At 38.6% G+C, this 27,086-nt stretch overlaps 1 protein-coding gene across 2 annotated transcripts in view; it reads right to left on the bottom strand.

Moving 5' to 3' along the window:
* The window catches only part of Kiaa1328 (KIAA1328 ortholog), a 244,380-nt gene that overhangs the window by 84,897 nt on the left and 132,397 nt on the right, over positions 1-27,086 (bottom strand). The window contains exons 1-3 of one of the 2 annotated variants that reach the window (XM_051163626.1): positions 16,296-16,376; positions 8,513-9,180; positions 3,521-3,619 (exon numbers count right to left, since the gene is read on the bottom strand). In XM_051163626.1, the coding sequence (XP_051019583.1) occupies positions 3,521-3,619; positions 8,513-9,180; positions 16,296-16,310 (782 nt within the window). In that variant the 5' untranslated portion in view covers positions 16,311-16,376. Of the gene's footprint in view, positions 1-3,520; positions 3,620-8,512; positions 9,181-16,295; positions 16,377-27,086 lie in introns of those variants that run through there. The other variant, XM_051163627.1, reaches the window with a different exon arrangement.

Below are 27,086 nucleotides of genomic sequence, written 5' to 3'. Positions count from 1 at the left end.
TTAGCCAACTAAGAAAAAATACCTGCTCTATGTGGGGAAGAGAAAGGGCTGAACGTTGCCAGAGAATTCCTGAAAGGTTTAGAGCAGCAAAAGTGAAAAATCCAGCAGGCTGAAAGCTTTCTCAGCATTAAAACGCCAAGCTGCCCTTGACTCTCTGTCCCGACCTAGTGTTGGAGACTGAGGTTCACCTCCAGAAAGGTGAGAAAGTGGGTAAAACTGGCTGGCTTGGATGCTTAGCACTGAGGTAAAAAGCAAAATGCACAATCAAACAAATGGTAATCCTCAAGGAGGCACAGTGCTACATGCTTATAGTTCCAGCACGGGGAGGTGCAGTAGTGTGCCCCTGAGGCTCACGGGCCAGCCTGTCTGTCAAGCTCCACATGCTGTCTCAAGGATCAAGGGGTGTGGGAGGTTGATCTGCCAGGAGTTAGTGGGGCAGGAGAGGAGGGTGAATATGATCAAACGCATTACATGACATTCTCAAAGAGTTAATACAAATATATTAACAAGGTAGATGACACCCAAGAAACTTTGAGCCCAAGGTTGTCCTGTGCCCTCTATCTGAACATGTGCACATGCATACATAAGAATGACTCTAGACTTGAGTGTCTGAAGTATAGTTGGGAGTAGAAAGCCATATAGTTCAAAGGAGGGCAAGGTGAAAGCATACACAATAATGTCCACAGGCCTCTTCTTTCACAGTGTTCCTCATATTAAGAGCTGGTATAGTTTGGATCTTAATGCCTGAGGAATTTCTGGTTGATGTTGGTACCTTTAGGAGATGAGATGAGCATAGAGCGCAACATCGGGAACACACTCTTGAAGGGGATACTGGAATCTTGTTCCCTTTTCTCTCTTTGCTTCCTGGTTACCATGAGGCAAACAGCTTTGTTTTATTGAGTTTTCTCTACAGACCCAGAAAGGATAAGCCAACTCACCAAGGACTGAAATATCTGAAATAAAAATAATCCTTTCATCCCTTTGAGTTTTTAAAATATATTTTGTCATAGTTATGAAAATCTGACTAATAGCAGCCTAGCTCATAAAATGATACCATCAAATTTCCCCAACAAGTCATACAGTTTATCTTTAGAACTGCCTACCCAAGAGAAAATACTTATGGGCAGAAACGGGCAGGAGCCCTGGCTTCTACCTAACCACAGAGAACCCATGAGGCCACAAACCTTGCTGACACACATCAAAAGCTTTGATTAGTTGTTTATTGCTTTTGATTAGAAATAATAATGGCTTACTAGACGTTTTTGAACAAAGCAACTTGAACTTGGTGAAAACAGAGTAATGTACCAGGAAGAGAAGCAGCTTCAAAAGCTACTATAAATATCTTCAGAGTTATGAGGAATATAAAATAAGAAGTGAATAATTTTTAAAAGCACATTTGAAGAATAGTGGTTCTTTGACATAAAAAATTATAGCAATAATAAAATTCAACAGAAGCACTAATAGATAAAATTCAGAAAGTTTGAGTGAGGTAACCCAGACCCAGAAAGACATACATGGTTTGTACTCTCTTATAAGTGGATTTTGGTCATATTACCACAATTCACAGACTCAAAGAAGATAAGAAATGAGGATCCAAGGGAGGAAGCTTAAATCTCACTCAGAAGGGGAAATAGAAAAGACAGAGATGGTGGTTGAAGAGAGGGAACATGGTAGGAGAGGGAGCACAGAGAGATTTGAGGGTGGCGATCAGATCTAGGGAGGACAGAAGGCCTATAGAGAAAAGAATCTGTGGGAGGGGGCATCTCTGTGACAAGCTGGAGACCTAAGTCAGGGTAGGCTCTTGGGAGGATATGAGGGTGGACTCTAGCAGAGACTCATAGTGGCAGGGGCCATAGAGACTGAAGAAGACACCCTCTACCTAGACAAGCCTCTTAGTAGAGGGAAGAGAACACCAACCCACCCACATAAACTTGGACCCAAATTTCACCCTGTCTACAAGATGTGCAGGGATGAAGATACAGCAAAGATTGAGGGAAAGTCCAAACAATACCTGGCCCAAGCCAAGACCTACCCCATGGGAGAGAACCAATCCCTGACACTATTCACTATGCTGCTTACAGACAGCATAGTCTGTCTTCTGTGGGGTTCTACCCAGTAGCACTCAAAACAGATGCTGAGACTCAGCCAAACATTGGACAATGAGCAGGGAGTCTTGAGGAAAAGTGAGGGGAAGGAAAAAAGGACCTGGAGGAGACAGGAGCGCCAGAAGAAGAGTAACATAGCCAACGAACCAGGGCCCAGAAGGGTTCGCTGAGGTTAAAGCATCAACCAAGCACCATACATGGAGAGGACCTAGGCTCCATACACAGATGTAGCCAATGGGCAGCTCAGGCTTCATGTGGGTCCCCTAGCAAGCGGAGTGGGAGGTTTCTCTTACATGGACCCTGTTGCTAGGTTTTTGATCACTTCTCCCTGGCAGGACGGCCTTGCCAGGCCACAGAGGAAGAGGCCACACTCAGTCCTCATATAACTTGATGAGCTGCGGTGGATTGGAAGTTGGGCTCCCCTTTTCTGAGGAATAGTGTAAGGAGAGGGGGAGAGAGATGGAGGGAGGGACTGGGAGGTGAGGAGGAATGGGGCTATGACTAGGATGCAAAGTGAATAAATAAATTAGTTAATATAAAAAAGAAACTAGGAGGGAAAGATAACTAATAAAAAGAAGTGAGGAGGATAAAAAGGAAAGATGATTCCAAGAAAGTTAGCATCTGAATTTCAACTCAAGTTCTGGGAGGAGACCATACAAAAATAGAACTGACAGAATGCAAAAGAATACATTTCCTCAGGTTGGAGAAAGTGTCCCAAATGTAGAATCACACTGGTTCCTCAGTATAAAACAGGCGTTTAAAGGCTAACTAATGTATGGCAGTGCTAATGTTAAGATAATTCATAGAAAGACAAGGTGCAAATACTTTTCATAGAGAATGAATCACAAAGACATTAGTAACCAAATTGTACCAATTTTAAAATGGCAGTAAATGTGAAACAGGTTAATAAAGAAATATTGGTGCATAAGTAGCTACATAATAAATATTTGCTGACTAAACACGGCTTTACAAAGTTGTGATACCAGAAAATACTGAGTAAATAAAATTTTCAATAAACATAATCTTTATTACTCAATACAGAAAAATAAAAAAAGGTTTTAAAGATTGTTTCTGAGAAGTAGAATTGTGAATGGTTTTTATTCTTTTCAATTTTTTCAAAATTCTAAATGAGAATTATTTATGTAGTTTTAAGTGATCAGAAATATAATAAAGAGTAGGTATGTAGCTCATACACTTGACCTGTTTGCCTTGGTGGCAGAGGTAGGAGGAACAGAAGTTCAAGGCTTGGTCATACAATGAGTTCACAGCCAGCCTGAGGAAAATGCCTCAAAAAAATCACCATTATCAACAGTTTAAAAAAATCTAGTGATAAACAAAAAGCTATAAATTATTATCAAACACATTCTAACTTGTATATCCTTAGTATTTTTGCAGTTTCCCACCCTCTGGTTTACCTTGGTCCAGAGTCATTCCCATTCGTATCCACATTGGGTTTAGTGAATTCTTTATCGGCAACCAGTTCTTGAGACTTAAACATAGCTTGAGTTCTTAACCTGTAAAAATAAATTTGACAATTTCTAATCCTGAAGCTCCTGATAAGCTTAATAAATAATCCTTGGGAAGTCACGTTCTTCAAGATAGACACCAAAAATTATTTTCACATTACAACTCAACTGTTAAACATGAATGCATAAGCTGGTAGGCACTCTGTGTGTGTGTGTGTGTGTATGTGTGTGTGTGCGCGCGCGCTAAGTATGCACATCAATTTATAGGAATTTAGATTTCCTTTATAGAAGCATATGAGAAGATTGAGCTAGTTAGAACATAATTTAAAAATTCAGAGTTATATCAAAAATCGATTCTGAAAGGTAAAGATGTCCATCTACTCACTGCTAAGTGCTTTGCTCATTGTGTTAGTTACTTTTGTCTTAGTCTTCCTGTTGCTGTGATAAAACATTAGACTAAAAAAGATAAAAGGAAAACAAAAAAAAAAGGTTTATTTGGCTCACAGCTTGATTGTATAGGCCATCACAACTGGGAAGAGATGAAAGCAGGGGCTTGAGGCAGCTGGTCATATTGCATTTGCAGTTAGGAAGCAGGAGATGAATACTAGACTTCAGCTATCCTTCCTTCCCCCTTTTCTCTACTCTAGGATCCAAGCTCAGGGAGCCACATACCCACATTTAGAGTCAGGTCTTCCTACCTCAATCTACCTGATCAAGGTGAGCCTTCCCAGGCATGCCTGGGGGCTTGCTTACATTTCTGCATCCTGTTAAGTCAGCAGTCAACACTTACCATCACAGTTTTCATTGCTAATTTATAAAGGACTCACAAAGCAAGACTTTCTGGAAGAACTGACTCTGTAATCTCAAGGTAGCAGAATCAATTATTAATCAGAATTTAAGTGTTAATGTCTTCCAAAATTCATTTCAATGGGAAAGCTCATCCTCAAACTCTGAACTACTTTAACAACTTTAATTTTATGTTAACTCATTTGGTACTCACTTATGGACTGTCTTTCCAATACATTTCCTGAATATCCTAAGCACCATAAATAATGTCATGTGCACAACCAGTATTAATTTATTAGTGAGATTGGAGTGAATTACTTGATAACTAAAATTACAAATTCAATAAAGATATACAATAGCTTATATTCTGTATAAATAAGTGTGTGGGACTGGGCATAATACATGGAGATAGATCAAGTTTTATTCAAACAAGTACACTGCCTACATAGTTTTTGGCTGACATAATAAGTATTTTATAAAAAAATGAAAATTGATCTGAGTTATAGATAAAAAAAAAATACTAGAGTGCTCTGTTATATATAGCCTGTAATGTAAAGAGATAGTGAGAAAGAAACCAGATCTAAGATGAAGTAGTGCGATTTTAAGTATGTGGCAATGAATATATGAGGTGTAGATGACTGGAAAAGAAAAGCAAACATTTTAAACCAGAGGAGAACGTATGACTTGAGAAAGCATGAATAACAAGACAAACTTTCAGAAATTCTTAGAGAAAATGGGGCAAATGGGTACAGAGATAACTGCAAATTACAGAAAGCTTTGCAAACTAGGTTGATAGGCAACATCTAATCTAGAAAAAATTATTAGTTTTTAAAATTCAGAAGTGGTAAAATAAAGGCATTGTGTTAGGAGGATTTGCTCAAGACAGATATTCTCGGTTTATGACGCTATTGTGCAGGACTTTCAGATAACTCTTAAGTGATAAAATTGCATAAATCTAAAAAGTAGCCCAGAGAGTAGCTCGGTGTTCAGCCTAGAAATATGAATTGCCATACTGATTAAACAGATAAATCAAGGCTCTGACTTCTGGCCTGTCCGAACTATCCATGGTAGGTCAGCTGATTTCCACAGTAGAAAAGCAGTAGGAAGTGAGAAACTCTGCTAGTTAGAAATGACTTCAGCCTGGTGTGTGACAGCTGCAACTCTAGCATGTGCGAGAGGTGGAGAAAACACAGGTTTAGGGTAGTTTGGGTCACAGGGGTACAATGTTTCCCAAAAAGCCTTCGCCCTATTGTCTTAAATGACGTTATCTGGGCATCTTACTTGAAATTTCCAATTTCTTGACTTGGGAGACTTTTATTTTGTAGTCAGAGTTACAACCCACAAATGAAACGGCAGAACTGTGGCCATCACAATTCATAGAACCACAAAGACCTTCAACGGATGCCTAAGGCACCAGAAGTCAGCAAGACCAGGTCTGCAGATGGGCAGTACTGTACCTGGGCACGGTTTCATGGTTTGTACATATTTACTTCACAAGTTCTGCTCCACAAGAGTGAAAACCTCCCAGTGGAAAACATTGAGGATTTTCAAAAGCTGCAGATAGCAATTAGGTAGGGAAATAGTCGTCAGTGCAATAGAACTGACTCAATCAAATTATAATTTGAGAAGAGTAATTCTGAATAGAGGAGTAAACAGAGTCAGATTAAAAAGAAAATTAGGATAAAGACCCATGGTGGAGTCAAAACAAACTATTTCTGTAGAGTTTTCCTGAAGACAGAAGCTCTTTTTTGAGTGGTTGGTCAGGGCTAAGACTCCAAAAAGCACATATTGCTGTTGCCCTTGATTGACTCCCAGAGGTGAAAGGTCAATTCCTACTACTCAAGATACCATGCACTTCAGAAACAGGACCCAGAGGCACTGGAGCTGGAGCTGACCTAAATGCCCCATTCCTGAGAAGTAACTCTGACGGTACCAGAAGATACTAGCAAGCTTCCAAGGAAGGAGGCAGCCAGCAGGTCAACCCAGCTATGATGACTATGAACCAACCTGGTGACTCTGAAGCAAACAAAGACAGAAGACTGGGCAGTGAAGAGAATGAGCCCGGAGGAGAGATAGATGTTTCAAGGACTCTGTTTGGTCTATATACTCAGAATACTGGAAAACTGGTGACAAAGAAACTTATCTGAGATAACTAAAAAAATTATCATCATCAAAAATAGAAAAGACAACAACCCTCACTAGATTATTGCTAATGATAGACTAAGAGGCCAACAAGGAGAGTCAGATGCTTCACTAAAGCATAAGAGAAATAACACAGCTGGAATAAAAGCAGCAGTAGCTCCCAGGATCAGATATCAGGGACCATAACAAAAGATTTTATACTTATGTCCATGGAGTTTAAGAGGACATCATGGGTAGGGCTCAAAAAAGTGTTACAAAAATATGTTTAAAAGCTCCCTAAATATGGCAATCTTTATTGTGACAAAACAGCTTTGTGCTTTTACTGCAGAGGTGGTATCAGTGAGCTAGACACTCGGTAAAATGGCAGCAGTAGCCACACACACGGTACTGATGCTAATCCACAAGTTTAAGTATGTAACATGTAGCCACCCATTAGTAAAAGTCACATGGAATGTCTCTGCAATATTTCTAAAATTGCTCGTGAACCTGTAGTTATTACAAAATAAAGTTTAAAAGTAATTGTGAAAATATATCATTCAAAATTTACACATATATAAGATTTTCCTCAAAACTTCTCTTTCTTAGCTTTCTTTTCTAAGCTAGAACTATAAAGAGATGAGTGTTTCTAGACTCTATAGTGGGAAACAGTGGCCACGGAGGCAACAACAAGGATGCGGAAGCGTTTTCCTTAGGAAACTTGCAATTCATTGTCTTTCAAAGATATAAATGCCACATTTTAGAATTTTAAATAGGCTTATATATGACTTATTAATGATTTTCTTAAATACTAAATGTTATGCATCTGAATGTAAAACCACAGTGAATAGTACATAGCATCCAAACAGCACCCAATTTTTGAAACACGCTTCTAAGGAGCTCGTTATTAGGGGAGAACAATGGGGAAGGTATAGCTCAGTAGCAGAACACTAGCCTAATAGGCACAAAGCCCTGGGATTGAGTCTTACACCAGCAAAAATTAAAAAACAAAAGGGAAAGTACAGAGAAAATATGATCAACACACAGCACATGTGCTATCCTTATGTAACACTCTACTACATGCTATGTAAGATACACAATGAAAATGTAAAAAGATTACTTGAGAGTAAGTAATTTTTTATTTTTAAAGATTTCTTTATTGATTATGTATACAGTGCTCTGTCTGCTTGTACCCCTGCAGGCCAGAAGAGGGCATCAGATCACATTATAGATGGTTGTGAGCCACCATGTGGTTCACTGGGAATTGAACTCAGGACCTCTGGAAGAACAGTCAGTGTTCTTAACCTCTGAGCCATCTCTCCAGCGAGAGTAAGTAATTTTTTAATAGAAAAAAGTTTAAATGTGGGCAAGTTCGTTAGAACTAGTTATAAGGCAGGCTATGCTCAAGACTAGCAAGTATTAAATGTAAATGGTTCTCATATGTGTTTATATGATGGCAGAAGGACATGAATGTAGGATGAAGACAAGTAATCACACCTCTTTATGATCTGATTCTACGCTCTGAAATTAATGACTCACCTTAATCTCTTACTCTCCATAGTGATATCAGATAGCAAAGCACATGGTGTTTGAAGTCTAAGAACAGTTACTACTGGATCTTGAGGACTAGCTCTCTGGGTAAAGCATTTGCCTCCCAAGCATGAGGACTTGAGTTCAATGCCCAGATAGGTAGATTATATGTGCTTTGGGGTGGATAGACAAGTGGAGCCCAGGAGGTCAATGGACCGTCCAGCCTAGTTGAAATGGTGAACTTCTGATTTAGTAGAGACTCTGTTTTAGAGAACAGCAGATGAAGACACTTGAAGTCCTGGCCTGGCCTCCACATGTGTACTTATAGACACAGCACCCTTGCACATAGATGCATGCATGTCTTTTGTGGAAGACAGAATTGATATGCACTCTAGCAAGTCAAGCTGCTGAAGAACTGGTATGAACTAAGGCTTGTAAAAGCCAGCATTTGAAACAATATTTAGTCTCCAGCCTACAGAGAATGCTGAAAGAACAGGTAGGACTCACCAGTTGTAATCCAACCGGGACTGGTGCAGCTGCTGCTGCTTAAGGAGAAGCTTCGTCTCTTGCTGGGCCAGCAGATGCTGAAGGCGTTCCTTTTCAATTTCTAGTTCCATTTTCTGAAGCATCAACTGTTGCCTTCGATCTTCTGAGAGTTGCTTTTTGATGTCAGTCTCACTGGGTGGCAGTGTCCGTCTTCCATGCAATAGAGATGCCCAGGAAATCCCACAATGACTGCATGATTCTGGATGTGTCTTACAATAGTGAGGGGCCATGTTCGTAGGATGACAGTTCTCATGGACATAACCTCCACTTTCAGAGCACTTGTTACCGCAGCACTGGCTAGATGGAGTAGGTGGAAGGCGTGGACATTCCCTTACCTTCACCTCTTCCGGGAGGACTTTCTCTACGGGGGTTGCATCTACTCGTCTCCTCTCTGGAGAAGCATAAGTCCATGTTCTGGTTTCTGATGACACCCTCTCTAAACCCTCTTTGGGATGAGGAAGTGTGACTGGGTTCAAAGACAATGCCGTAAGGGGTTTTGAAGCTGCGTCCTGGCTTGCTGACTTAGGTCTTGCCTTGGTCTGACAATGAGTTTGTGGTTTGGCCACACTCAGGTAGGAACCATCTAGGTCCATCGATGAAGACTGATGGGTGCTTTTCCTGTTGGTTATCTAAGAGGAAGCACAGAATACAAACAACTTCTGGTTTTTGTTTTCAGAAATCAATGATATTCGTTCACTAAAACAAAATCCTATCTCCTTTTCTTAAATACTGCAGTATCCATGTTTATAATGTTCCACAAAGACACATCCATTAAAAACAACCTATATTTCAGCAACTCTATAGGAGGGTAAGGAAGATCCAGCATTATTACTACATGCTGCTTATGCAAATCTTGGTGATTTTAGGAGTTGCAAATACTGAAGGTTACATAAAATCAAATTTAAGATGCAAACACATTAAATATTAATATCTAAAAATGTCTATCTTTGAATATTGAGCCAAGAAACCCATGCAGTCACCTTAAATACTCTTTGGCCATTACACAGAACAAATTTGATATAAAGCATTTCACATTATCCTGAATAGCTACCGCTAGATGAGTTTTTATAAGCATCTTTAGAGAACACAGCCAAAATGAACTACTTTTAACTTGCATAATAATAAAAAGCAGTTATTTAAATACAAAAGATTTAATTTCAGCTATAAACATAAGTGATTTTTCAATTAAACCTTTCAAGTGGTTACAATCTAATAGAACATAGGCAGAAAAGGAAGCAGTTGTAAATTTGAGCTGCCAGGTCAAGAGCAAGCTTTCCCAGCATTCTGGCTGTAAACCTGTTCTATGGGGAGAGTGAAACTTTGTCTACATCAATTATTCTCAAACGTGAGCAGATATGAGAATTACCTGAAGGGCTTGTTAAGCATGAAAGGCTAGTTTTAGCCACAGGGTTTTCCCCTTTGCTTGGAATGGTCAGCTCATTTGCATCTCTAAGAGGTTATCAGGTGATGTTGATGTTCATCTGGGATCATGCTTTGAAAATTGCTAGAATCTGACTTTGGCATTAGCTCAACTCTGAACATGTTTGATTTATTATAAGTAAGCAGGTTTTCCTCTCAGTGCCTTTCAGAAACATGGTGTTTCTATATTCTAGGCTGTCCAAGTTGAAATATTTTAGTTTCATGCAAATGTTGAGTACACTATGGATGGGCAGCTTGTTTATGAAGCCTGGGAATAACAAAACAATAAAGAAAGTTCATGAAGAAGATACGTTAAAAATTATTTATTTACTTCAAATCTGGACAGCAGCTTTCCCTCCCTCCTCTCCTCCAAGTCCTTCTCAGGCCTCCCATGAATATCACGCCATGCTGGCATCAAGTTGCAGTAAGACTATTAGCATCTTCTCCTATTACCTCAATAGGAGAAAAGGGTCTTAAAGGCAAGCAACACAGGCAGAGAAAGCCACTGCTCCCCCATTAGGAGTCTCATATGAAGAAGACCCAGCTAGACAACTGTGACATGTGCAGAGTTCTATCTCATGCAGGCTCCCAGGTTGGTGGTTCAGTCTCTGTGAGCCCCTGTGGACCCAGGTTAGTTGATTCTGTAGGTTTTCTTGTGGTGTCCTTGACTCCTCTGCATCCCACAATCCTTACTCCTACTATTCTGCAGGATTTTCCAATCTCCATCTAATGCTTGGATGTGGGTCTCTGCATCTGTTTCCATCAGTTGCTTGGTGAAGCCTCCCTGAAGATGATTATGCTAGGCTCCTGTCATGCAGAATAATCTTAATCAAAGGAAACTGATAAGGAAGAATATAATTCTGAAAATGAGTCCAGTGAAGTAGATTTTTCCATGGACAGTCTTCTACAACCAAAACCCTCCCATCAACTTAGATATTACCCATAACATATGAGAGCCCCTAAGTCTCAATTTCATAGTATCATTTCTGGTAGTGTAGCTTTCTTTGGGAAGCTAGATTATAATCTTTAGCAGGACAGCTGAAATGCACAAATCATCTGTGTCTGGAGGAACCACATTCCTCAACACAGATGTCACTGAAAGATAAGCCAGAAGACACTCTCAGACGTAAATGAGAAAGACGTTTGAACTACTCTTTATATCTTCCACTCACCCCTTTCCTCTGCTTTTCAGTTAAATGCCACCCACACTAACTCTTTTACTTCACTGCCATTTCTTACCCATGCTCAAGAAAGTCCAGAAACCCATTAACAGTACTGAACAGTGGCATTAACAGAACAACAAGAATTTCTATCTTTCTCCATGTTGTCTAGAGCAGCAGCTTTCTGGCCCTTCCTTGTCCCGAGTTACTCCATTTTGTCTAGAGCAGCTGCTTTGTTCCCAGCTACTCAATGCTGGGTAGAAATACTGAGACAGAAGAAACTGACATCTTGTTCATAAATAATTACCATCTGTCTAGGACCCTAAAGCATAGACTGATGAATAAATTTATTCATGCTTATTTAAAAAGTAACACCTTTAGGCTTATTGGACACATCAAACCAATGAATGATGCAACCAAAATCTGAACACAGGCCAACTACCTCAGCTCACACCATGGCACATCAAATCGGTGCTTAGTTATGGACCCTGCTTAGGACACTGACAGACACACTTCCAACTGTCCCTTGAACTGGCTTAGCCCGATCCTCCTGTCACTAACATCACCAACTTCAGTTGTCCAGATCCCTCAAGTAGTATCACTGAGATCTGTTCTCAGCCCAGCAAGTGCCCACCTGAAATGGCTCTCTGACTGGTACCAAATCTGCATCTACTCTTTGCCTTGCCCGCTAGCTCCTATAGATTTGTTTCTAACTTTTTGTCATCTATATGTAATTGATTGAAGTATGATGTATCATTTGAGTGTCAGATGTTATCAGAGCAAAATGGAATATTGCCATGGTTATACCTCCAAAGAAATGTATAAGTACTTGGTGAAGTGTGGCTTGTGAATCTCTTAACTCTCAATATATTTTGGCATTGTAGAAAGGCACAAAGGTGTTTGTATGTCAATAACATAGCTTGCCCGGAGGAATCTCCATACCTAATCTCAATCTCAAGCTGTACTATAAAGCAATAGCAATTAAAACAGCATGGTACTGGCACAGCAATAGGCTGGTTGATCAGTGGAATCAAATTGAGGGCCCAGATATGAATCCGCACACATATGGTCACTTGATTTTTGACAAAGAAGCCAAATCCATTCAATGGAAAAAGGATAGCATCTTCAACAAATGGTGCTGGTCTAACTGGATGTCTATGTGTTAAAAAATGCTATTGGATCCATATTTGTCACCATGCACAAAACTCAAGTCCAAGTGGATCGAAGACCTCAACATAAAACCAGAGACACTAACTTAGTTAGAAGAAAAAGTGGGGAAGAGCCTGGAACACATTGGCACAGGAGACAACTTCCTGAACAGAACACCAACAGCCCAGGCTGTAAGGTCAACAATTAATAAATGGGACCTCATGAGGCTGAGAAGCTTCTGTAAGGCAGGAGACACTGTCAACAGAACAAAGTGACAGCCTACAGATTGGAAAAAGACCTTTACCAACCCTACATCTGACAAAGGTCTAATATCCAAAATATATAAAGAACTCAAGAAATTAAACACCACCAAACCAAATAACCCAATTGAGAAATGGGGCTCAGAACTAAACAGAGAATTCTCAACAGAGGAATATCGAATGGCTGAGAAACACTTAAAGAAATGCTTAACCTCCTTAGTCATCAGGGAAATGCAAATCAAAACAACTCTGAGATTCCATCTTACACCCATCGGAATGGCTAAGATAAAAAATTCAAGCGACACTACATGCTGGCGAGGATGTGGAGAGAGAGGAACACTCTTTCATTGCTGGTGGGAATGCAAACTAGTGCAGCCACTTTGGAAATCTATCTGGTGTTATCTCAGAAAAATGGGAATAGGGCTTCCTCAAGACCCAGCTATTCCACTCCTTGGAATATACCCAGAAGATGCTCCAGCACACAAGAACATTTGCTCAACCATGTTCATAGCAGCATTATTCATAATAGCCAGAACATGGAAACAGCCTAAGTGTCCCGCAGTCGAAGAATGGATTAAGAAACTATGGTACATTTATACTATGGAATACTACTCAAGTATTAAAAACAAGGAATTCCCGAAATTTGTGGACAGATGGATTGAACTAGAAATGATCATAATGAGTGAGTTAACCCAGAAGCAGAAAAGACTCAAATATACTCACTTATATCTGGACACTAGCCCAAGGGATATGTCCCATGAAAGTCTTCACTTACCAGGAAAGTGGGACAGAGGGAAGGACATCCTATTGGGACTCTAGGTGAGAGAAGCATGAGAGAATGGGGAAATAGAAGGATCCAGAGGGTCCTAGAAACCTACAAGAAGAACATTATAATGGGCAGATCTGGGCCCAGGGGTCCTGCTCAAACTATGGCACTAGCCAAGGACAATATGTCCAGTAAACTTCGAACCCCTACCCAGAAATAGCCAATGGACAGGACATTCTCCACAGTTGAGTGGAGAGTGGGGTCTGACTTTCACACAAATTCTGGTGCCCCATAATTGACCACATCCCCTGGATGGGGAGGCTTGGTGGCACTCAGAGGAAGGATAGCAGGCTAGCAAGAAGAGACTTGATACCCTATGAGCATAGACAGTGGGAGGAAGTCCCCCTCAGTCACAGTCATAGGGGAGGGGAACAAGGGGAAAATGAAAGGGGGGAAGAATGGGAGGATACAAGGGATGGGATAACAATTGAGATGTAATATGAATGAATTAATAAAATATATTTAAAAAATAACATAGCTTGCTAAAAACATACCTACTGAAGTAATGTTTCACTTTTCATGAACAATTATTTGTATACTGAGGTAAGTTCTTTTGCTCCAGGTTGTGAAATACCCCTTTCATAGTAAACTAGTAAATTATAATTTCTACATTCATTTCCTATTGCCATTGTAGCAAATTATTACAACACAAGTGTCTTCTCCAAAGATTGTGGAGGGTAGAAATTAGAAATCTAGCTTACTGGGCTCAAGTCCAAGTTTTGGAAGGGCTTGTTCCTGTGGGAAGCCCTGAGGAGAGGATCTATTTCTTTCTTTCCTTAAAAAAAAAGCTCTTGCTGACACCAACCCATCCACAAAAACTTTGATACAGAACTTACCCTGCTTACAAGACATGCAGGGATAAATAGAGAACAGGTAGAGCAGAGATTGAAGGACTGTCTAACCAATGCCTGGCCCAATCCAAGACCCACTCCATGCAAAAGAGCCAACCCTGACACTATTAAAGATATTCTGCTATGCTTGCAGACAGGAGCCTAGCAGAGTTCTCTGTTCTCTGATAGGCTCTACCCAGCAGCAGTTCAAAACAGATGCTGAGACTCACAACCAAACACTGGGTGAAGCATTGGGAGTCTAGCAGAAAAGGGGGGGGGGAATAAAAGGACCCAGACGTGACAAGAGCTCCACAAGAAGACCAACAGAGCAAACCAGGGCCCAGAGGGGCCTGCCAAGACTGAAGCACTAACCACAGACCAGGCAAGAACTAGATCTAGGTCTCCTACACAGATGTAGCCGATGGGCATTGCAGGCTTCTTATGGGTTCATTAGTGTGGGGGCTATCTCTGACAATGACTCTGTTGCCTGCTTTTTTATCACTCCTCCCTGGCAGGACTGCCTTGTCAGGCCCCAGGAGAAGAGGTGGAACTCAGTTCTGATGCAACTTGATGAGCTGGGGCTGATGGGTAGGGGTGCTCCCCTTTTCTGAGGAATAGAGGATGGAGTATGGAAGAAGGAGGGTGGGGCTGGGAGAAGAGGAGGGAGGGGGCTACAACCTAGATGTAAAGTGTATAAATAAATTTTGTTTTAAAAGCTCCTAGTGACCACATATATTCCTTGATTGTGGTCTCTCTTTTATCTTGAAAGTGCACCACTCCAAATTCTGCTTCCTACATAACAGTGTCCTTTGCTATGACTTCTTTTTTCCTCTTACAAAGACCATTTGGACCATAAGGTACAACTATCCAGGTATCCACGGTGATTTTCTCACCTCATAATTCTTAGCTTGGTCATATATGCAAAGTCCTTTTGTTCATAAAGTCCATTTCGCCATATAAATTTATATTTATGGGTTGCAGATAGAGGACATAAATGTTAAGTCTACATACCATTTTTAAATGAACTAATCCATAAACAGTTTAGATAGTTATCTAGAGAGAATGAATGAATGTCAAGACCTCGGCCCGCAGAATAAAGCAGCTCCCCAATTTACAAGAGCAGAAAATGATGACTAACAACTTCTGATAGAGGGGTCTATTACACATCTGTGTATGGAACACTTGGGCTCACACGTACTACATTCTCAAGAAGCATGCTTTGACTGCATTATGCTATTGGAAAAAATGATGGGCTAGAAATTAAAGAAAATTTTATCTCAGCAGTTGATTGTTTGGGCTCTGTAGCAGTTTCCAGACCCACCTGGCCATTTCACTGATAGTATCTGACACTTGAATGATACATCACACTTCAACAATTACATATGTGTGTCAAAAGTTACAAACGGGACTATAGGCGCTAACAGGTAAGGCAAAGAGTAGATGCAGTGTTGGTAACAAGTTGGTCTGGAATGTCTGTCTCAAAAAGAAAAGAAAATCTAGCATTAGGATTAATCATGTGTTACTAAGAGAAAACAAGAAAAGAAATACAAAGCCGACTCCCCAAAAGGCTCTAAACATAAAGTTCAGCTGCTTTATTAGTGGAGTTGAAGATATCTGATGCCTGTGGGATCCATGCAAAGAAGAATAGCTCTGAAAGAAGCAGATGTGTTTTTCTTTCTAGAATTGTTCCATGCCCTTAAATGTGATATTAATAAATGCAAATTCACTTAACAAAGGCTTAAACTAACAAAATATTCTGAACTTTTCTGTGGCATATGGGTATTTAAAACTATAATAAATTTTAATGTAATGTCTATATGTGTATGCACACATGTGTGCACAAGTACATGGCTGCCATGATGCTCACATAAGGTCAGAGAACAACTGTAGGAGTTGGTTCTTTTCATCAACCATGTTTGGTCCTGAGGACCAAACCCAGGTTGTCAGGCGCAGTAGCCAGCATCTTTACTCAGTGAAACATATGCCTGTATATGGGTTTAATATTAAACTTTCAATAAGTAACACAAACTTAGAGAATATTAATTCTTTAAATAGAGGCAAAATTTCTAATAAAATGAACAGCTTAAGGGTATGGTTTACCACATTTGAAGCCATCTCTATAAGTTAGTTCTTTGATGCTCATCATCTTCTTTGAGGTAGGCTGGGTGTTGCCAGTAGTTAATCTGTCTTAAGGTCAAAGAATCTTTAAAATAGTAAAAACATCCTTAAAAGCCATATTCTGTAGGTCCCTGAGGTTTTTTGAAGACCTTATCTATTTTACTTTGTCTATCTATAGAATCACATCTATCTGTTACACCTAGAATGTATATTCTTGTGATAAAAACAGAGTAGCATTTGACATGACCATGATTTGACCCACTAACAATTAACTTACAATAGCATTTTCAATGTATTGGTAGTAAATCTTGTATTATAATTGAGTTCTATGGGTACAATACCACATATTAAAGTAGAAATACATATATTTGTGTGCAGAATAATATTATATTTTAATTCTATGCCAATGTATCAAAGTTAAACTTATTTTGCATCAATATACAAAATTCTATACCAATGAATTAAAAATAATCTTGTGAGTAACAATTAAGGCCTTAAGTTGACCAGCCACTGGGCAAAATGTCCTTGTTTCAGCCACAGTCAGAATTCTGCCTAAAAGGGCAAGGTTGGATGCAGGCAGAGTTGACAGCCAAACTCTGCCAAGACAGGGTAATTAAGTCCTCAGTAGTACTTGCCTCACAAATATGTTTGTCAAATATACTGGACCAGAAGGCTGAAGATGCTCCAATGTTATACAGAGTTTTGGGTAACTGTTCAGGCAGCAAACTGTCTCTGTCACCTTCTCATTTGGGAAGTTGCTAACCTGCACTTCCTGTCTACTCGGGTAATTTTATTCTTTCTCAAGTCTCTGATGGAGTTGAAGACCAGATAGTTTAGTTTTACAATTAAGATAAGTTGTTTAGAGGTTAAGATGTTTTTAGGTCTAGATAGATGTTTTAAGTTGATAAGGATGAGATATGATAGATATTGATTTACATTCAGAATTTTCAATGCACCAAAATAGGAAAGATTTTTTCCAAGGTTGCCAAATACAAATAGCCAAAACACTATAAATGTAATATATAAATGTAATATAATTCCTGATTGTTTTATTGTTTTTCTTGCTGTAGGTAGTTTTATTGTATATATGTGTAATAATATAAATGTATATGTAAAAATAAAAATTATGACATATAAAAACTATACTAAATTCACATTAAGAGCCCCCAAAAGAGTATGGTTTAATAAAATTTCACATCTATTTGCATAGATATAACTATCTCTCTGGTCACGTTACAAAAGACATCTATCACCCAGAAGATACGTATCACATGTATGCTATTGATCAACACTGTCATATGGTAGATTTATTTTTAATTTTATAAGAGTTCTCCAACAGATTCCAGAGTGGCTGCATCAGTTTGCAAACTCACCAACAATAAATGGGTGTGATTTTTCTTCACATCCATTCAGCATTTGTCTGCAGTTGTTTAGTTAATCCTTGCCATTTTGATTGGGGTGAGATGAAATTTTAAAGGGTTTTTTTTGTTGTTGTTTATTTTCCTAACAAGTAGGAACAATGATCTCTTTGTTTTGTTTTGTTTTGCTGTTTCTTAGCCATTTTAATTTCTTCTTTTGAGAGGAATCTGTTCAGGTCCCTGGCACATATTCTGAGTGGGTTGGCTTTTTTTTTTTTTTATCTTTGTTCTTTATGTAGTCTGGATATTAATTCTCTGTCAAATGCGTAGCTGGCAAAGATTCTCTCTCATTCTATGGACTTCTTCTACAAGTGATATTTTAGCACTGCAGCTTTTTAGTTTTATGAGGTCTTCTCCATTGTTGGCAAATGGGGTCCTATTTATAAAGTCCTTTCGTACATCTGTATCATATAAGACGTGACCTGCCTCTTCCTCCAGCAGTTTCAGTATCTGGGATTTGACTTTAGGTCTTTGATCCATTTGGAGTGAGTTTTGTGCAAGGTGATAGATACACGTCTAATTTCATTCTTCTGCATATGGACAGCCAGTTTTCCCAGCACCATTTATTGAAAATGTTCTCTTTCCTCCAGCTTTTGATTTTTGTCATCACTGTCAAATAGTATATGGATATAGTTATTCATATTGATGTTTAGAATCTTCAATTTTACTTCTCTGGTCTATGGCTGTTTTTTGTGAAAGTACCATATTGCTGCTATTACGATGGCTCTGTAATGCATCCTGAGATTAGGAGTGACAATCCCACCAGAATCTCCCCTCTGGATTGTTGGGCTATCCACATTATTTTTGTTTTCTATATGAATTTTGAGATTTTTTTCCATTTCTGTAAAGAATGAGATGCGGGACTTGATGGGATTGCATCAAGTCTATAAATGGCTTTTGGTCAAACAGTCATTTTCACAATATTAATGCTACCAATCCATGACCATGGGATGAATTTTCACTTTCTAGTCTTATCTGTTCTTCAGAGATTTAAAGTTTTCATTGTATACATCACTGAGGTTTATTTGTAGGTATTTTTATTTTCTCTATTAATACCTCTATGGGCTACTGTGAAAGCCCATGATACATTTCTTTTTCTGTAAACTCATTGTTGATATATATAAAAGCTACTAACTTTCTCAAAGATGATTCTGTATCCTGCCATGTTTGTGTTGGTAATATCTAGTTTTCTGGTAAAAATTTTGGGATCGATCTCTTATGTCTATCATATTATTACAAGGATAGTTTGGTTTCTTTTCATAATCTGTACCCTTAACTTCCTTGGCTTGCCTTATTGCCCTGGCTACTGCTTTGAGTACAATATTGAAAATAAATAGGGATATTGGGTAGCCTTTTGTCACTCTTGACTTCAGTGGGATTGCTTCAAGTATTTCTATGCATAGGATTATATTGGCATCCACATATAGGTTTCTAGATTTTATTGTGTTGAGCTACATTTCCTCTAGTCCTACTCTAAGACTTTTATCATGAAGATAACATTGGGATTTTGATGATCACATGATTTTTCTATTTAAGTCCAATTTTGTAGTTTATGACATTGACTTACAGATGTTAAAACATCTCTGCATTTGAGTTTTTTTTTTTTTTTCCTTCTGTGGCTTTTGATACTTTTTGTCCTGTATATTTAGTATTTTAACTATGATATACCATGTGCATATTCCTTCCTGGCCTGGTCTATTTGATGTTCTGTGTGATACTTGGCTTCTTAGGGGAAGCCTTTCCCTATGATCTTATTTGAGCATCTGGTCTCTGCCATTGACCCTGGGGCTCTGCTCCCTCATCTATTCTATAATTCAAAAGATTGGCATGTTTCATGGTCTCTAACATTTCCTGCATGTTTCTTTTCTGTATTTTCTTAAATTTTTCATAGTCTTTGCTCATATTGTCTAGACCTTCCACTTTATCTTTGGGTCCTGATAATCCATTCTGCTTTATCCATTCTAGTTGTAAGGCTTTTCTTTGAGTTTTATCATTGAGATACTAGGTTTTTAATTACAATATCATTTCATTTTGAATTCTCTTCGATGCTTCTATTTCTTTATTAAATTCCATTTTAAATCCTAGACTTTTTTCCATCATTCCCATCAGCCTTATATCTATGTTTCACTGGACATCACTCAGATGTTTTTTGTCTTTATGTTTTAATTGAGCACATCAAGCTGTTTGTGAATGCTACCTTTAAAAGCTTCTTGAATTCTTTGAGGATTACAATTATTTTTTAAGTTCTATGTCCTAGCATTCATTTAGGTATTTTCCACTGGAGAACATATCTATAGAACTGATGGATTGGGGTGGCAGGAATGCTGCCTTGAGGTTTCATATTCTTTGTATGTTTGCAATAAGATTGCAGCATTTGGGCATCTTTTGTGGGTTCTGTGTCTGATATGGACCCAGTGGGCTAGGGATCATGTGCAGGCTGGGTTGGGCCTGAAGACAGGATATGCTCTAGTGAAAAATGTATGACCAAGTGTTAGTGAGAATGTGGTGCACCTGAGGGTTGTGTTCTTAGTTGAAGGGATACAAAGTAAAGTGACCATGTTAGTTCCCAATAAAGATCACGCACATCTTTCTCCAGGGTCTAGTCAGCAGAGTACACCTGATCCTCTCCTCCACAAACCCCCCAAACTATAGTTTGGAACCAGAACCTGGATCTTGAAGGCCACGCAAGTCCCCTGTGCCCTCCTGGCTTCATTCTCCCTTTCCCAAGTTCATATCAACATTTCATGTGAGATATGCCCTAGCTGTCCTTTACTTCACACATTTTAATCTTTCTTTTTTCTTTTTCTTTCTTTGTTTCTCTTTTTCTTTCTTTCCTTTTCTTTTTTCCCGAGACAGGGTTTCTCAGTGTAGCTTTGAAGACCAGCGTGGCCTTGAACTCACAGAGATTCTCCTGCTTCTGCCTCCTGAGAGCTGGGATTAAAGAAGTGTGGCACCACGTCCAGCACACTTCTTTTCTTTTACAACAAATATAAAATTAATTTTCTTTTATTTGTATAGGTGTGTTGCCTGCATATAAATCTATGTACCCAGTGTATACTTGGTGCCTATAGAGACCAGAAAAGTCTGTCCAATCCCCCTGGAATATGGTTTTGAGGTGTCATATGGGTGCTGAGAATCAAAACCACATCCATTAGAAGAGCTGCAAGCAATCTCAACTAATGGTCATCTCTCCAGCTCCATCTTTTTCAGCAATTCTTTAGAGTACTATAACCACATATAAAAGTACAAACTAATATTGTCAGTATACAATCATTAGAAAAATGCTTGGATAGTCATTATCTCGAACACTCTAGATTTACATTTTTATTTCTTAAGTCTAAAGGAAGTCATATGATACATATTCTTTTGTATCTGGCTTCCACTGTCCAATATTACATTTGATAAGTTAACTCCATGGTATTTGCAGATATCTATGATTATTTAATTTTTACTCCTAAGTAATAAAAATCTACTGGGCAGTTTTATTCTGTGAAAAATCAAACATTAGCATTTTAGGTTTTACTATCTCACATCTGTTTTTGAGGCACAAAAGCAAGAGATAATAATGAATGAATGTGCATAACTGTGTTCCAGTTAACCTTTTCATGATTGTTTTCTGTTCCCTGAAATATTTTTGTCCTCTCTGTAATTATATAGTATAAAATATTCTTAGTTCATTAGTTTTATAAAACCACATACTTGGCCTGCTGTTGTCAACTAAATTTGGTGATTACACTTTCCAATTAAGGAATTCTAACAAAGCTAAGAATGGAGCTCAATAATAGAACATTTACATTGCATGTGGAAGGCCCTGAGATCAATTTCTAATACTGCAAAAAAAATCCTCTATTCTAAGATATGCTCAAAGCCAACAAGAGAAATAAACAAGCAAATGAGTGTAGTGACATAAGACTGTAGTGACATAAGACTGTCATCCTGGCCTCACACTTCAGAGGCTGAATAAAGAGAATTTGAATGCAAGGGCAGCTGCACCAACAAACAACACTCAACAAAGCAAAACATCTACACCAAATGCCTTGTGGTGCTCTTCATATGCTTTATGTGTGATAGTACATGGGATAAGATATATAATCAAAAGTTAGAATGCATGCCAACTAGTATACATAATGCTGGAAAAAATGAACTCCATGAAAAATTAAGGATGTATGTAATTACAATTGATCAAAATAGTTGAGTTCACCATGGGAGCACTTTAGGATTTGTCCTCTACAAGAATGCCACAATCACTGGCCATGAGGAATGACTTCTAACATACCATGGGATCCACAGCACACAAAAAATACTGGCACTTCTGGTTTACCAAAGAACTTCAAAATGGTGTTTTGTTATTTTTTAAACTTGGGTAGATACGGGTTAAAAAGACAAGATGGAAAAATATCACAGAAAAGAAAAAAGTTATGATCAAATTTAAGCGGGCTGGCAAGATGGCTCGGTTGGCAAAGACGTGCTTCAGAAACCTAAAACCTGAGTTCTATATCCAGAACCTATGTAAAGTTAGAAGAAGAAAAGCAGCTCAACAAAGTTGTCTTCTAACCTCCACACAAGCCACAGCACACCCAAACCCACACTAAACATTTATCATGCACACTCACATTCATACAATAATCAAGTAAAGAAAAAAGGTGTAAAAAGACTTAGGTCCTGAATAATATTCTACAAATAAAATTTAAGAAACTAATGGTATTGACTTTTTCCCTTAAGTTTTAAGATAACCTTTTAATATCATCATTTATATATTATAAACATGTATGATATGATATCACATACACATGTATGAAAGTGCATGCATGGACAGGGCATTCCCATGTTCTTCATGCTACAAAAGAAACTTACATTACTACTTTGTGCCATTACCCATATAAAGACAGCTATTACTATGAGTTGGATAATCTCTCTGTTATAAAAGATCAAGTAGAACATATGCTAAACATCAGTAATATTTTTAAAGTTGTATTTCTGACAATTTCATACATGAGTACTGTATTTACCTCATTTCCATTCCATTATCTTAAATTCATAGCTCTTATTTAATTAATATTGCTTTACATGCTGAGCACAGTGGCACATGTCTGTATCCCAGCACTCATAAGGCAGAGGCAGCGGATCTCTGTGAGTTTGAGGCCAGCCTGGTCTACAAAGCAAGTCCAAAACAGCCAGGGCTACACAGAGAAACCTTGTCTTGAAAAACCAAAAAGAAAAAATATTTCACACACACACTACAGTCAGCTGAGTCTGTTTAATATTGCTCATATATGTATGCATTTAGGGTGGGTCACTTAGAATTGCATGACTATTAGGGTGATGGAGGAGAGTGATCCCTCCTATCGTAACAGTCACTAATTACCCAAAAGCTCTTCATTCCGCAGTGGGACCTTGTAAGATTTCCCATGTCCACTTTGGGACATCAACTGGTGTTGTCAACACCTTAATTTTGGATAATTAAGAACTGACTCTTTCCAATGCAGTCACGAGTTCTTATCCACAGGATTAGTCAATATTATCGAAAGGTCTTATCGGTATGTTTTTTTCAGTAAATGATTTTCCTATCTTGGCAAGTGTTAACAATTCTTATTTCCCTCCTTATCAGCTTATGAAAAGATGATTTTCAATTCTGAACTTCATATTTTTATCTCCTGTTTTAAAGTCAGTAGTACTCTGCGTGTGTGTTGGGGAGTACAAGTCACTATATTTCCCAATATTTTGAAGTTAATGTGGAATAAAGCACAGAACGGCATGTTGCATTTTAACACTATACATGGACCAGTTGTCAAACTGACAGGAAATGTGTAATGCAACAGCTGCACTGTGTGGTTTGCCAATATCTCATCCCAAATAAATGTTCATTCACTTCAGTGCAATTAACTCTCCTACTCTGGCAGATTTTGCTAGAAGATCATCAAGGTAGATTACCTTCCAGCATTATGAACTAAATACTTACAGGTGTTATATCATCAGTTATAACTTACAAACTTTTGCATTTAGCAAGACACTCAGGCAAATGAATCATCTAATTTATGAATAATTTATAAGAAATTCACAGCATGCTCCTGGCGTCATCCATGGCCTTTTCCAGGTCATATGACACCAATTAAAGCTGAATTTTAAATTATTCAATAACCTGAACTCTCCTGTCATTTAACATATAGATATCAATGCAGTAAACAAGTTAAAGCTAATGGACCCTGGAGGTTTGAGCTCCTTCACAGCTCAGCAGCTGAGGCCGTAGGCTATCAGTGGAAGGGAAGATGACAGAACACAGCAGCCACGCACATCTGCATGGCTCTAATAACTTATTCTAGTTCCCAAAGGGATTGAAGCACACTTTAGGAATATTAAATCTAAAAGGCATTAAAGTCACTAATTATGAGGTTTAAAAGAATTTAGGCACAGAGAAGGCACATAATGACACTTAAACGGCAGAACAATGGACTAGACATAAAATGCCATACCAGGTCTCAGGAATACCACTACAGCCTTGCCAATAATTTCTGCAGTAACTACCAGACCAGTAAAGGGCTAATCCTTCTTTAATCATGACTATAGTTCCCGGAAGTCAGAATTTGTTCAGTTGCTATAAAAAGAAATAGCTTGCCATAACTGACAGGACATTCAAATTGAAGTCTAAAGACACTGATCAGAATTTTACTGCTGTTACCTTAGAGTTGTGTTGCCGTAGGCAAACTACTTTGGCTTTCTTAAGTAATTTAGTAATTTGTAAAGAAGGGACTTCAGCTTGATAACCTTTGCGGTCGTTTATACTATCTTTAACATTGGTGTTTTGTAACTCAATTAAAGTAGAGAAAGGAGAAAGACTGGATAAGAAATCAGGAAGGAGTGAAAACTCAGTTACTGCCCTCTGAGACTTACACATTAAGGAAGGCAAATCATCGTATTTTATATATCTGTCCCAAAGAGATGACTGAATGAGACAAGTGTATAATTATTCTATACACTTCTATACAATTCTAAGAATTATGATAGAAGTTTTTAAAGGGATAATCATTTCATCAAAGTAATCAGTAACTAGAGTATTGACTCAGCACATTCACAGCCACACTCACAGAAAAAGGCAGCTTTAAATGTTTTAAATAGCTATTTTCTAAAAAGAAATAAGCATATGGCTAGTTTTAATTACTCAATGAAGACCAGAAAGGGAGAGAGAGGGGGGGGGAGAGAGAGAGAGAGGGAGAGAGAGAGGAGAGAGAGAGGAGAGAGAGAGAGGGAGGAGGAGAGGGAGAGAGGAGAGGAGAGAGAGAGAGGAGAGAGGAGAGAGGAGAGAGCGGAGAGAGGAGAGAGCGAGAGAGGAGAGGAGAGAGGAGGAGGAGAGAGGGGGAGGGGGAGAGAGAGGAGGAGAGAGAGAGCGGAGAGGAGGAGAGAGGGGAGGGAGGAGGAGAGAGGAGGCGAGGCGGAGGAGAGGGAGGAGCGAGAGGAGAGAGAGGAGGGGAGGAGAGAGAGAGGAGAGAGACGAGAGGAGAGAGAGCGAGGGAGAGAGAGGGAGAGAGAGGAGGAGAGGAGAGGAGAGGGGGAGAGAGAGGAGGAGAGAGAGAGGGGAGAGAGAGAGGGGAGAGAGAGAGGAGAGAGAGAGAGGGGAGAGAGAGAGAGAGAGAGAGAGAGAAAGGAGATTTATAGCCACACTGGGAAAAGGAACAAATAAAAGAGTTCCAGTGACTCCCACATCAATCTTCAGGGTCTTAACATAAGATGTATGATTAAATTCAGAGCAAGAGGTATTACATCACTAATCAGCCATGGTCAATGAAATCCTACCCATCACCTCCCATACTTTTCTCTGTTAAGGTATGTTTTACAAGGTGGTCTTATAAGTTGTCAGAATTGTGTTAATAATCTTCCTGAGAAGCAAGTTCCTCTTCTGGTAGGATGGCCATTTTCACTATATTAATCCTTCTAATCCATTAACATGGGAGGATTTTCCATCTTCTGATTTCTTCAATTTCTTTCTTTTTAAATTTTATACTTTATGTACATTGGTGCTTAGCTACATTTATGTCTATATGAGGGTGTCAGATGCCATGGAACAGGAGTTACAAATAGTTGAGTAGGTGCTGAGAATTGAACCCAGGTCCTCAGGAAGAGCAGTCAGTACTCTTAACCACTGAGCCATCTATTTAGCCCCTTTAATTTCTTTCTTTAATGTCTTAAGTTTTTATTATACAAGGTATTTATTTGTTTGGTTAGAGTTAGCCCAAGATACTTTCACTTTTCTGAGACAATTGTGAAAGGCACTACTTCAATTTCTTAGTTTATCATTTATAAGTAAGAAGGCTACTGATTTATATCCTGCTACATTACTGGAAGTGTTTATCAGCTGTGAAAGTTTTCTGGTGAAAACATACATACTACAACAATGTCAATAATATGAAAAAGCAAGCCAGTATCTTCTCTCCCAAAGCTACCAGTACTGCAAAAATGTTTGCCAATGAGAATGACTTAGATGAACGCCAAGATACAGAATTACAATAACAACCACAAACATCCCAAAAGAATGTAAAGAGTAAAGAAAGAAACAACCAATGAAATCAAGGAGAAAAATCTTGATAATAAACACCTGATTGATGCCCAAGAAAACACAAAGATAAGGCTGATGGAAATGATGAAGGCAACCCAAGACTTGAAAATTAAATTCAATCAAAAAATAGAAACACTGAAAAAGACTCAAGCTGAAATGTATCTGGAGTTGGTAAACCCAATATAGCCATCTAAAAGGCTAAAAAATTAAAAAAAAAAAAAAGTCTTACAAGTAGAATGAATAAAGCAGAAGACAAAATACCAGGTTTTGAGAATAAAATAGAAAATCTAGACAAAATAATGAAAGAGTGTGAAAATTCAAAAAAGAAAAGAGAATCAAGAATTAGGAAAGAAAAAGAACATGTGGGACACCATGCGGAGTGGGGGATGGGGCAAAAACCTTCAAGCTATAAACATAGATGAAGAATAATCCCAAAGCAATGGCACAGAACAGATATTCAACAAGATCACAGAAGAAAACTTCCCCAAAGTAAATAAAGGCATACCCATACAAATACAAGAAGCCTGCAGAAAACCAAATAAACAAGTCTGTAAGAGAAAATCCCAAGGCTCTTTGATTAAAAAAAAAAAAAAAAAAAAAACCACTAAGCATACATAACAAAGAAAGTATACTAAAGCTCTAAGTCACATATAAGGGAAAACACATCAGAATAATAATAGCTGATTCATCAATAAAAACTTTGAAAGCCAGAACATCCTGGAGCAAAGCATTTCAAAGTCTGCCCTGTGACAGCCATCCTGAAATAATATACCCTGAAGATGAGAATGAGCACAGAAAAGAGACTGT

Source organism: Acomys russatus, chromosome 20 (genome assembly GCF_903995435.1).
Source record: "Acomys russatus chromosome 20, mAcoRus1.1, whole genome shotgun sequence".
Taxonomy (NCBI): domain Eukaryota; kingdom Metazoa; phylum Chordata; class Mammalia; order Rodentia; family Muridae; genus Acomys; species Acomys russatus.
This window is presented reverse-complemented; position numbering and strand designations above follow the sequence as displayed.